The following is a 13,383-nucleotide window of genomic DNA, read 5'->3' as shown; positions in this document are numbered from 1 at the left end:
GCGAAAAACTGGGACTGCATTATACATTTGGCTACGAGGGCCTTCATGGGAACACATGCGGGCACCATATAGAATCAGGTCCCATGTACACTGGGTGGGCAGTCCCCTGCAGCCAAGGGCCGGTATCCGGTAGCTTCAGTAAGACATATTCACCCGCGCATCAACCAGGGCAGCAGGCGGGTGGTGGTAGTTGTCAGCACGAGTGTGCTGTGGCGCGGTAAAGTTTGGCAAACTCTACGTAGTGCCAATCGGCGACAGGGTACTTTCGACCTTTTGGCATCCCAAAATTCAGGAAAGGGTGGGTGTTTGCACACAACTTTCCCCCCTGGTCCGCAGACTTGCCTGCCCCCACCCCCCCGGGTTATCCTTCTGCGGGCTAGAACCAGACAATAGATGGGGCATCTTTGGGGATTGGGGTCCCCAACACATTGATAGTCAAGCGCTGGGGTAGATGTACCATGTACGGCAGGGTCACCACTGGGGTTGTTCAGTCCTGGGGTAGCATCTAGCAACCACTCATTCCAAGTAAAGGCAGTTAGGAGAGATAAATATCAGCGAGAGGGTAGCACACACTGGCTAGCAGCGCCACCGTGCCCCAGTGGCAGGCGCGCACTACAAATACACAAAGCTGCAACCAGAAGGGTGCCAAGTGGCATATTGAGTAAGATGTTTAAGAGGTGTGTCTCTGGCGTTACAGCTGGGTGGCGCCAGTCCCACTTAGAGGTACGCCCGGGGGATATGGTGTGCTCCTTTAGATCCCCATGACCTAGGCGGTGTGTGGCACCTCCCACATCTAAGGTTAGGCACTAGATTACAGACAGTGCGCCCTGTATCGAATCAGGAGATTCTCTAAGCGGGTATGCCTAGGGGACTTCCCAGAGGGAGCTGAGCGGTCGAAATTCCTAGATCCCCATGACCTAGGCGGTGTGTGGCATCTCCCACATCTAAGTTTAGGCACTAGATTACAGACCGTGCGCCCTGTATCGAATCAGCAGATTCTCTAAGTGGGTATGACTAAGGGACTTCCCAGAGGGAACTGAGCGGTCGAAATTCCTATAAAGAATAGGGGATGCAGGGCTGCGCTGGTGTGCAGCCATGCGCAAGGTTCATACACCGTTAGGGACCTCCATGTGCGCATTGATTTAGCGAGTAAAGGGGCGGTGCCTAGGTCAAGCATAATCCTTCCAGCCCTAATAGCCTAGCTGGCTACTGCGGTAGGAACGGTCCCCTAACAAGCGAGTGTTGTCCCAGAGATCGGAGACACGTGTCCAGTCACACACGGTGCAAGAAGGGCGGCATCCAGTGTGATCAGCAAATTGGTGAGCATCGTGAGCCAGGGTGCCTGAAACTGTCCCACCCTGTGTTGGACGGGGCTGAGTCAGGTGACACAGTGGAACTTGGCGGCGTGAGGTGCTTGGCACAACTTCACAGGCATAGGGCGTTTGTTTCATCAGACACTAGCTGACCCAAGCGAACGCCTAGGGCTATGGGGAGATAGATGGGGCATCGATATCCAGTAGGGATGTCCTTACATCTAGACTTGCAGGAGGCTCTAGACAGACGATCTAGCGGGCAAGACTACAGCTATTTTGGTGGGGGGCCCTGGCGGCGACAGTGGCCGCCTCCAGAGCTGTGGCGGAGTTACAGGGCGATCTGGAAGCAATTGGGTACCGAAGGAAGGGTACCTCTGTGCAGCACCATAGGGGGTGCCAGAGCCCAGGAGCCTCATGGGAGGTTCCTGGAAAACCGTGTCGGCGCCCCGTTAGTCCTTCGGGCGGTTGTGGGCCTGAACAACCAGGGGCTTGCCTTGCTACGCTCCGCCCTGAAAGGGGCATGAGGGCGCCCGCAGGGTGCCCTGGAAGGGCAGGCCTCTAGTGCCAGCTAGGCACCAGCCCACCCCCCTTCTACTAGGGGACCCCTTGGGGAGGAGTCCCCCCTCTCTGCAGCCAGTGGCTGCGGTGCGCAGGGCGCGTCACTTCCGGGGCGCGAGGAATGGGGGGTATATATAGGCCTCCCCCACCCTCTTACCTTCCTCTTTTCACGCCCTGGACACGCCGTCTCCCACCCTACCGCTTACCCGGCGTGGAAGCAGCGGGGGAGGCATAGAATGTTGTAATGTTGTTCTTTTTACGCTGTAGGCGGAGTTACAGGGCGATCTGGAAGCAAATGGGTAAAGGAAGGGTACCTCTGCGTGGCACCATAGAGGGTGCCAGAGCCCAGGAGCCTCATGGGAGGTTTCTGTAAAACCATGTCGGCACCCCGTTAGTCCTTCGGGCGGTTGTGGGCCTGAACAATCGGGGGCTTGCCTTGCTACGCTCTGCCCTGAAAGGGGTGTGAGTAATAAGGGACCATGATCCGGGAAGAGGATCACCGAAGGGGCAGCACAGACTGGGTTCGCCACAGTGCTGCTTGGCTCATCAGGCAGCCCAGTTGGTTGCCTGCTCTTGGATCGGCCATAAGATAACCCACCATATTACATAACGGTGTATGTAATAAACCTGCAGCAGTTTCTAACCCAAACAAAAATTTGTGTGGTGTGTTTTATTTATGCGTAAGAACATGCATGCTATTGTGGGGGGGGGGTGGGGACTGTTGCCTCCTGCTGGCGCTATGCATGACCAAGATCAGGCACTGGGTCAGCATGGGTCGAAGACGGGTTCAGATTCCACCGGCGACCCTTCGGATCAGGTCAGTCACCTTAGAACTCGGATCCCCTGCTCTCCCCACGGGACAGCGGCGCACCTCTCCTCAGGTTACCAAGTCCCACTGCGCGAGGGCGAGAAGAGGCCACGCCAATCCTCCTCGCTTGTGGCTTTGTATGGGATTTCTATCGCTCTTTGACCCAGGAAGCCTCTAGACACAGTCCATGTATGGGTGGGCCTGCTGAGATCAGAAGCCATGTTACCCATTCTTACTTAATCAGTTAATATTGTGCAGCAGCAAATGCAGGCTGCAAAACGTGTCTCAAGACCTGCGGCGACCTGTGGCAGGCGCTGATCCTGTATGGAGTGTTACCTCTGCCGAAACAGGACCATCAGATCAGGCCGCTGAATACCTGTGGCTAGAGGCCGGGAGAGGGGGAGAGAGGGAGAGAGAGAGAGAGAGAGGGAGGGAGAGAGAGGGAGGGAGAGAGAGAAAATATATAATTATGTGAGAACGAAGATATTCACCCCATTTCAGAGACAAACAGGACACCAAGCACGGGCAGCACAAGGAGGCAGGGGAGGGAATGCGGTGGCGACATGGCGGTTATTGGGCAGCCCACATAGCGCCAGAGTATACAGCGGCCAGTGCTCTCTCCTTTGCACCCACCACCGAGCTGAAAGGAATTTATACAGCTCCTGAATTTGTGGCTCAGTTATTAAAGTCATAAATTTTCGCTAAAAGTGGCAATTCTACTTTTAATTTTCGGGCACAACACTGCCTTAATTATGCCAATGTAAGACAATTATTTTTGAATAGGAGGGCGAGCTGACGGCTTCAAACGCCCCTCAGAACTGGAAATTTAGCACACGTTTGAACTTTTCGAAGACGTGGGGGAGACAGGTATTGAACAAGGAGTTCTGGAAAAGCTAGGGGCCAGCCAAAAGAAGGTGGTGCAAGAACCTAGCCAGCCCTGGTGCAGGTTGTGGGTAGGGTAAGAATTCGGCAACATTAAGCCAGTAAGTCTGGTGTGTAGCCCCTGGTGGGTACCTCCCTTGGGGCGAGAGGGCCTGGGGAGCCGAGCAAGATGTGTGCACCAGTGGAGGTGGTGGGAAGAGGGGGGGGTAAGGTGATGGGTAAAAGAACGGGTAAGCAGCCCCCAACATGGGCCTGCCAGAATTTCAACAAGGGGGCCTTTTATAGGTACCACTACAAGTTTTGCCATGATTGTTTAATGCAGGGCACAGCATGGGGCAATCTGCCCCCTGACCGGATGGCACAGGAGTAGCAGCAACGTGTAGCTACTCCGCTTAAACTAGAGGCAATGCTACATTGATCGAAAATATATCTGGACAGCGCAACACCAGCTTTCTTGTGAGAGGGTTTTCGTTTTGGTTTTCACATACCGTACCCAGGTCCCCGAGTGGACAATCTGAGGTCCTGCCATGCGATGGAGGAGCTAGTGTGGGAGAAGCTGTCTGTGGAAAGAAGTTAATGAGGGTAAGATAGGGCCATTTCCAATTCCTTTATTGAAGAACTTGATGGTGTCCCCACTAGGGGTAATATCAAAGAAAGCTCCAGCTGAGTTCAGGCTGACACACCATCTGTCATGGCCTGAAGGGCATTCTCTGAACATTCTGCCTCATCGGTGAAATCCTTCAGTGTGTCATATGCCAGCGAAGGCACTGTCATTGAGTTAATGCGGAGGTGCGGGCCGATGCGTAACTGGGCAAGGTGGTTATTAAATCAACTTTTCACCTTCTGCCAGTGCACCCAGATGTTTTCCACTTGGTGGGAATACAGATTCAGGGTGGATACTTTATTGTAAAGTGCATGCCTATGGGAAGGTCAGTTGCGTGCACAGTGTGAACACGTTACCACCTTACCCGGATGGGTGTTTGCACAATAGCAGCATCAAATTAGGCTCTTCATTACTTGGATGATTTCTTGCTAGTAGGGAAAGCAGGGGTAAGGGAAGAGCGTGCGTGACTGCTGAAAACATAGGCGGTAGATGCAGACCATTTTGGCATGCCACTGGCAGCTGAAAATACATTTTGGGGATTGACTCAGCAGCCATGGTATTGCGGCTTCAAAGGGACAAATTGGAGGTGCTTAATGGTTTGATGCTGCAGAGAGGGGTGTATGAGCTGCGACTCGCGCAAGAGGTGTTGGACCATTTGAATTTTGCATGTAGGGTGGCAACCTCTGGTCATACTTTTTGCTGAAGCATTGCCTTTGCGATGCAGGTGGTGGGTGGGGGGTCAGTAAAGCCACAGCACAGCCTCGATTTGTGCAAACTAGTGAAGGACGACTTGTTGGTTTGGAAGCATGTTTAGAGGATAACAGAGTGACCATGTGCCTGAAAAATGACCTGTTGATATGCAAGTTGGAGAATTTTTCCGTTCCTCAGGAGCCGGGGGGTTTGGGGTGTTCTGGGAGGGGCATTCGCAAGTGGAACACTGGCATCAATCTTGGGTGGTCAAGGGCCTTGCCTTTCTGGAATTTTTCCATTGCTAATGACAGTGCCTGTGGGGTGATGAGATGAGAAATAAGAGAGTGACTTTTGTGCCTGACAATGTAGCAGTGGTGCAGGAGATGAACAGCGCAGCTGCTTCTGATGCTTGGGTGTTGAATATTCTGAGAGAAATTATCTTGCTGTGCTTGAAGGATATCTTATTCGAGCTAAGCCCATTGTGGGTCCTCATTCGCATTGGGGGAAGTTCTGTGGTTTGGCCCAGAGTACGGCGAAGGACGGTCTCAGTGTTTCAGAGCACTTGTGGGACCTCAGGCTGTGAAAGCACATATAATAGTGGAATATTCACTGGCAGATTTTACGAGGAAGATGTACTAACAGGGCTGGAGGGAGTTCATAACATTGGATGCCAGATGGCGTGGCTGTGACAGGGTGGGTTTAAGGTTGGGACATTGGGACATGCTGGAATTAGTTTTGGTTCAAATAGAGAAGAGTTCTGAACCCAAGGAGATCACCTGTGATGTCCCCCAGGGCTCATCCCTCAGCCCACACCGTCCTCAATGCATATATGACCCCCCTGGCCTACATTGACAGATACCACTGTCTCAACATATTTTCCTACTCAGACAACACCCAACTTATCCTCTCACTAACCGACGACCCCACTTCCACCAGAGCCAACTTCCACAGATGCGTGACAAACGTAGTCAACTGAATGAAGAACAACTGTCTGCAGCTGAACACAGACAAGATGGAAGTTCTGATCTTTAGCAACAGCGAAAACATGTGAAATGATTCCTGGTGGCCTTCAGATCTAGGACCTGCACCCACTCCTTCCAATCATGCCAGAAACCTTGAAATCATTGACAAGCTCACCATGAAATTACAGATCAGCGCAGTTTACTCCACCTGCTTCCTCACTCTGCACATGCTACGCAAGATCTTAAAGTGGCTACCCCTACACACGAGACGCACAGTGACAAGCCCTCATCACGATGTGGCTGGACTATGGCAATGCCCTCTACGTAGGAATCTCCGCACACCTTCTAGAGAGACTACAGAATGCGGCAGCCAGACTCATCCTCGGCCTTCCCAGACTAACCCACATCACACATCACCTCAGGAAACTCAACTGGCTTCCTGTACAGAAGAGATGCCAATTCAAACTGCTGACCCACGCACACAATGCTCTACACAACCAGGGACCTGCCCGCTGTTTTACAATGAGGACTGTATTAATACGGAGGTGTATGGCTAGTGCTGCAATGGCTATGTATTTTTGCATGTTATTTAGGTGGATTTTTATCTACCTTATTGACACTTTTGGGTAGTGAATGTCCACAGCTAACTAAGCACCCGAATTCTATTTCATATATATCCATTTATTTTACGCCTCTTTAACTTATCTGCTGACAAGTGTGTGTGTTTTTTTTGATGTGCAGGTCTTTTCCTTTTCAGGACCACCACTACCCTCTTTCAGGACTGTATTGATGTTCACGTCACCCACCGTACAGAATCTGTCTCCGTTACATTTGTCCTTCCTTCTCTGTACCGCCCCCATTGAGATGTGCGCACACTGGCGCCTTTGTACCACAGCTGTATGTTTATTTTTTGTTTTACAAAAACTTTCAAAATAAAATTTTAAAAAAAAAAAAAAAAGAACCAGGGACCTGCCTATATTAACCACTGCCTGAACTTCCACCAGCCATGGAGAAGACTATGCGACTATGCTTCGCCTCCCTTTCACTTGCTCATACTCCCCACATCTTCAGAAGCAGAAGTGGAGGACTCTCCTTCTCCCACATCACAGCAAAGACCTGGAACAGCCTCCACACATACCTCCAGCCCATCACCTCACTTCCAGAATTCCGAATGGCCCTCAAGACCGGGCTGTTCGAATAAGCCTCCGGGGACTGTAAGCACCTAGATATCCTATTGGGTGATTAGCCACGCATTATAAATCCTGATTGATTGATTGATTGAATAATTTATCTACAATTACTGTAGTGGGCAAGCTGGTAGGTATTGCATTGTTTGGGAAGTTGTGATGGTATGACCCATGAGGAGGAGAGCTGGGGAACAGGGTAATAGATCGCTGATCCAGAGGACAAGGCAAGGTGACTATTTCAATTAGGGTCCTGAGGGCCTTAAAAGAGAAGGCGAGAGTCATGTGTGCTTTAGCCTGGAAGGCGCACCTCTTCAGAGCGCTATTAACTTTGATGTTCTTCAACACCTTTCAGGTTTCAGAGTTGGTAGATGGTAAAGGATGTTTGGGGTTGGTGTTGGCCACCCTGGTGTTGCATAAAAAGAGTTTCAAAGTTCGTATGAGGATATCTGACCAGACAAGTAAGTGGTAATTTGGGTGAAGCACGAGTTCCTGCTTGGTTACAGTTGCCGGCCTTTTTGGAATTAAGTTGAGGGGCCTATTTTCTTGCAGGAGAATGGTGCTGTGGTAAGCTTGAGGCATGTGCTGGGAGTGTTAAGATGCTTATGGCCTTCAGGCTTGCTGGCAATGGAATTTAGCACTCGTGTTTGGGACAGGGGCATTGGCTGGGAGTGTTGAGAAGATGCTTATGGCCTTCAGGCTTGCTGGCACTGGAGTTTGGCACTCATGTGTTTGGGACAGGGGCAGAGATAGAGTCTTTTCAGCTAGAGATGGGGAAAAACAGACTGAAGGGTTTGGGTAGGTGGTGGAAAAGTTGTGTGTGGAAGTATGTCCATCAAGAAATCAATTAACCGGTTGTTTGCTATATTCCCATGCGTCCCTTGTGTGGCGTCTCACCAGTGCAATGTATGGATCTGCAGGCACTCCTTGGTGAACTGGGCTGGGGTGCGGGCCGAGAGACAATTTGGAGGCAATTCGCTGGATCAGGAAAAAGATGCTGAAAATATGCATTGGTTTGGCCTTGGTGGGATGCACTGGGGCAACTGGTGCCAGCCTAATTGGTGTACAAGGCAAAGTGGGGCAAGCCCAATGTTTTAATCATTCATTTAGGGAAGAAAGATATGGTTTGATGGGTTTCCACAGATGTTTTCTAGGAGGGTGTGAAGGGGGACGCAGCAGCTGGCTGCAATAAACAGAGCCATGAAGCAGCCGAATAGAAAGGTGACTGGTTTATGTAAGGTAAAGGGGGGTGTGGGGGATAGCACATCAGAGCATTCTTTTTGATGGGATGCACTTTATAGGATAGGATGCATAACACTTGTAAAGCGCACTAATACCCAGAGGTGTCAAGGTGCTATAGCAGAACAGGAGGAGCAACAGAGGAGAGGCGACAAAACAAACAGGAATCTAAGAAGTAAAGAGCCAGGTTTTCAGATGTTTTTAAAGGCCAAGAAGGAGTCCGCATCTGAAATATAGTCGGGTAGGGAATTCCATAGCTTGGAGGCCGCTACCCAAAAGGAGCAGCCACCCCATCTTGTTCTACAAAATCTAGAGATCATGAGTATTTTTTTGTATATGAGGAGGATCTCAATTGCCATCCCAGAACATACCATTGAAAGAGAACTGAAATGGGAGGGGCCCTTAAGCTGCACAGCATTAAAGCCGCTTGGGAATGTTCAGGATGAGACGAGCCACCGTATTCTGTGCCACCTGTAATTTGTTAAGGGAAGCACCGTTAATGCTCAGGTACAGAGCGTTACAGTAGTCTAGCTCAGGAATAACTAAGGTAACAATAACTGGCTGGTGCAGCTCAGGAGGAATAAAAGGAAATAACCTTTTTCAGAATCCTCAAGATGTAAAAACCTGTGCTGATGGTGCGACTAACCTGGGCGTCAAAACTCAGAGCGCTGTCAAAGATGACCCCCAGGTTTTTAGCTGACTTAACGAGGACAGGAAGGGGTCCGCAGACCGAGGGCCACCAAGTGCTTGACCACATGGAGTTCTTCGACCCAAACACAAGCACTTTAGTCTTTTCTGCCTTAATGTTCAGTGAGTTGTCCTTTATCCAGAAAATAATGCTGGACATACACTGATTAAACCTCCCTGCTACCCACTGCAGGTTGTTAGAAATGGAGACGATCGTTTGCGTATCGTCAGCATTTGATAACACCTGAAAGCCAAAGGAACACACCAGGTAATAAACATACCTACAGTTTGTTTTCATTCCATTTGACTTCATATAACAAAGAACTTGGAATCTGGCACTTTCAGTTTTTGAGCCAAAATATTCAAATTATACCTTATACTGCTTAATCTGTCCTATACGCATATTTTTAACAATACGTATAATTATGCTACATATGAACTGTTGATATTCTAGTTCATACATTTTTTTTTAAAAAGAATGAACTTTCTGTGTTTCTTTTTCATTAGCAGAATGATGCAAGTATCACTCTAAAGCAATCGTAAACAATAAAAGGACAGACATCAGGTCAACCAAATTCTTTCTAAGACAGTCGTGGAACATTATCACATATACATCACTCAATACACTGTCGGTCTGGAGACTCCATACTTTCAATAGAATGACACTGCCAATCTCCAATCCTCTGCACTTGCCACATGGAGCTTGGACAGTGTTGCGTTAAGACATTACTGAAGAGGTGCTCAAACAAACAAGACCAGTTTGTGAACTTGAAATAGAAAGGCTTTGCGTAAAAAAGGCTAGTAAATAAAACGACAAAGAAAGTGCATGTGGTAAACAAAGAAAGTTTTAATGAGTGGATATCTGTTCAAATCAGTCTTATTAGATAACATGTACCACATCTAAAAGGAACTTTACAAAGTTTTTTTTTTAGTGTAATACAGTGCTAGAAATAAAATCGATTTGTTCTTTTAGTAAAAAAAAAAAAAACTGTTTAGCTATATATAACAGTGCAAATAGTCAAGACGACAAGAACCCATGCATCAACACAAATACAGCCTCCTGAACAGAGATCCTGATCTAGCAGATTCAACATCCATAATCACACCCAACATTTCCACCATTGTAAAATAATATCACAGTTTGTACAAAGTAAAACATGATTGTCCCTTCTCGTTGCACAAAAAAAAACAATTGTGGTTACTTCAAGCTCACAGGATTACCACAAGATATTAGAGCAGCTGTGTTTGAAACTGAGGTGTACAACTCCTATGTGTAAGATTTTACTTAAATCCTGGTTTCGAGTCGGATTCCAATGTATTCATGGATGTGCAAAACTGCCTCCCTGCGGATAAAAGCAAGACTACAAACACCAGGATACATGGGATTCAAACATGAAAACCGTGAGTGGCAAAGCCTCAAGCTTGTCTATTCACAGGTTGGTCTGTTAAACACAGAAGCCATTCCAGCTGGCTACCTGCCAATACTATTCTGTAACATGGAGATCATTCCAGTTGGTACTCCACTGTCATGTGCGGATTCAACGTGGTGATTATAGCAGCTTCAATTTTCCCCATCACTCTTCTTGATTGGTCACCATCCTGAGCATTTTCAATGCCATGTCGGCCTGATCAGAGGGAACCTGTTGAAAGAAAGATTACGTAAAAATGGATGCCACAAAAATGCCTTTAAAGCTGGCAAGAGTTTGGGTAGTTATGATGTAAGAAGAAAGAAATTGTTTTTTTCCTATCAATCGGGAAGGATTGTTTTAGCAAGGAAATGCAAGACAAAACATGCAAAGAAAGATTAAATATTATTTGAATGTACAAAACACAATTTCTAATGGACCAATATGCTTCAAATCAGTGAACGTTCAGGCCAGGTAAGTGTGCAGCCACAGTGAGCAGCAGTTCAGCTGGTTCAAGACTGTCAAGGGTAATCAAGTAGGCAGACAATAGAGCAAGAGAAATAAAATGTCACGAGCAAGCACACAGCATCAATAGGTTATAGAGGAAACAATATTACCAGGAAACTGTGGCTCAAAATATGTAGGGGCGTGTCTTAAGTCCTCACTTACCTTTGATGTTTTGGATAATCTGGAGTTGGGGGGTGCACACATACAGCAGCAGACCTTACCCATTATGGTTAGGCATGCCACCACATAAATATCATAGTCAGTCACATCAATTGTTAAGAGAATAACATCTCTTTAAGAAACATTCAAATTCAACACTATCTTCTCTTGTATGGGTATGCTGTGACACTATGATACACTACTACTATGTGGACTAAGAAGATCCTCTCCCCTCACCCCATCTTGGTTTCATCAGTATTACAGAGTTGAAAGTGTAAGTAGGTCAATACAAAGTAGATTTGCTTTCTGGAAATTCTAGGCTGTTATAAGTATCCTGAAGTGCAAATCTGCAATACATTTCATGTTTGATACAGCCAAGAGCAATGCTTTAATATCGAGTTTAATGGGGTCCCTGCAGTCCTTATCCAGCAGAAGGCCTGCTTCTGTATTTTGTAGCACTCACAGTTGTGTCTCTAGATAGGACAGCTGTAGTTACAGGGTATTTGCATTGCCCAAACCAGTAAAGGCACAAGAGGACACTAGAGAAGTCTGCCTGTTTTTGAGTTGCGAAAGTTAATTATTTGAAAAACCTGTGTAGGGCTTGGATGAAGAAAGCCTAATTTCACAAAGGAAGCCACCTACAGAACAAAGGAGATTTACAACTCAAAGAGAACATTCATGTTGGACATGGTCGTCTCTGCAGGGTCACCCCCAAAACATTTTGCCTTCACTCCTCCTGTTTTGCTGAATTTGTGTTTGTAGGCTTTAGGACAGCACACTTTACTACAGCTAACCAGTGCTAAAGTGCTTGTGCTCACCCCTGTAAATGAGGTCAAATTGGATTACACTCAATTGGCACATATAATTTATTTAAGCCCCTAGTAAATTGGTAATACGTGTACCCAGGGCCTGTACAATAAATACTACTAGTGGGATTGCAGCACTTATTGTACCACCCACTTTAGTAGCCCTTTTAAACATGTTTGAGGTCTGCCATTGCAGCCTGTATGTGCAGTTTTAAACTGCCATTTAGACCTGGTAAAATAAACATATTGCCAGGCCTAAACCTTCCTTTGTAAAACATATAAGTCACCCATAGGGTAGGCCCTAGACAGCCCATAGGGCAGGGTACATTGCATTTAAAGAGTTGGACATGTGCTTTTATATTTTACATGTCCTAGTAGTAAAAAAAAAACCTCTAAAATTCGTTTCTCACTATAGCGTGGTATACCTCTCCCATAGGATAACGCTGGATACCTTATTACATTAAATAAGTGATAACATTTGTTTGAGAGCAGGTAGGAATGTCATGTTAAGTACCCGAGGAATTGTAATTGAAAACCCTCTTTAATGATAAAGTTGGATTTTAAGTCAATTCTGAAAATGCCACTTTATGAAAGTTGGCATTTTCTTGTCCTAACCACTTGGTGCCTGTAGCCTGTTTCCTAGGTCAAATGACTAGGTGCAGTTGGCCCTTGTGTAGTCCTCCCCGACAGCCACACAAGAGAGGGTGTGGATGTTGGCAGGATGGGTCATCCTGACTTGATAAGGGTGCAGATTTATCACCAGTCACATTTGCATTTTAAAGACATTGCTCAGCTCACACACAAAGGACTTCACACTATCCTACTTTGCCTGCAGACAGACCGACAGACAGACCGACAGACAAGGAGCGGGAGGCATGAAATTTCAGACACTTCTGTAGGGTGAAGGCTCCAGACATTTCATCCACTTCAAAGTGGGAACCAGGTATACAAATGGGACCCTCAGACCCACTCTTCAGTACACTCCTGGATACATGAACACAACATAAGAAGGACTGCTCTCCTGCCAGAGCCCTGCCCTGCTGCTTGAGGCCTGCCTGAGACGGAACACTAGACCTGCTCCTTTCATCCCAGGCTACCTCGGTGACTAAGAGCTAGTGAACTGGCCTCCTGTTCTGAGTTACAGGGACACAAGAAGCTCCAGAGGCCTCTCTGGAACCGCCCAGCTGACCTGAAAATGGACCTGCCTGAGCCCTGCTGGACTCTGCTGGAGTGAATACCTGATCCCCCAGAGGTGCGTCCCAAGTCCTGGACCATTGTTGTGGCATCAGTTGAGCTCTTCCTTGAAGGAAAGGAGAAATCCTTTAGTTTTGGGCTTTTCACAACCACGAACGGGCTCATTCATGCCAAGATCTTGCCGCCTGCACAGGCCGCCAACACAAAGCTCAAGTGAACCTGATTCTTCGCGCTACAGCGACAACTGGCAACGCGAGATCTGCACTTTGCGGTACAGCACTGGCAGAACGCGGTGACCATCAATGTGAAGCTCCAGCAACGACCTTCTGCAACGCCCTACAAGATCTGCACGACATGCCAATCCACAATGCCAGACCTTCTCTT

The 13,383-nt window shown here is 47.7% G+C and overlaps 1 protein-coding gene across 1 annotated transcript in view; it reads right to left on the bottom strand.

The window, feature by feature from the left end:
- Positions 1–9,754: 9,754 nt before the first annotated feature.
- The window catches only part of SCPEP1 (serine carboxypeptidase 1), a 201,885-nt gene continuing 198,256 nt past the window's right edge, over positions 9,755–13,383 (bottom strand). The window contains exon 13 of the mRNA XM_085617186.1: positions 9,755–10,567. Coding sequence (XP_085473312.1) covers positions 10,502–10,567 — 66 coding nt within the window. The 3' untranslated portion in view covers positions 9,755–10,501. The remainder of the gene's footprint in view (positions 10,568–13,383) is intronic.

Source organism: Triturus cristatus, chromosome 7 (genome assembly GCF_964204655.1).
Source record: "Triturus cristatus chromosome 7, aTriCri1.1, whole genome shotgun sequence".
Lineage (NCBI taxonomy): Eukaryota > Metazoa > Chordata > Amphibia > Caudata > Salamandridae > Triturus > Triturus cristatus.
Note: the sequence above shows the minus strand (reverse complement) of the source record. Positions and strands in the feature narration are given on the sequence as shown.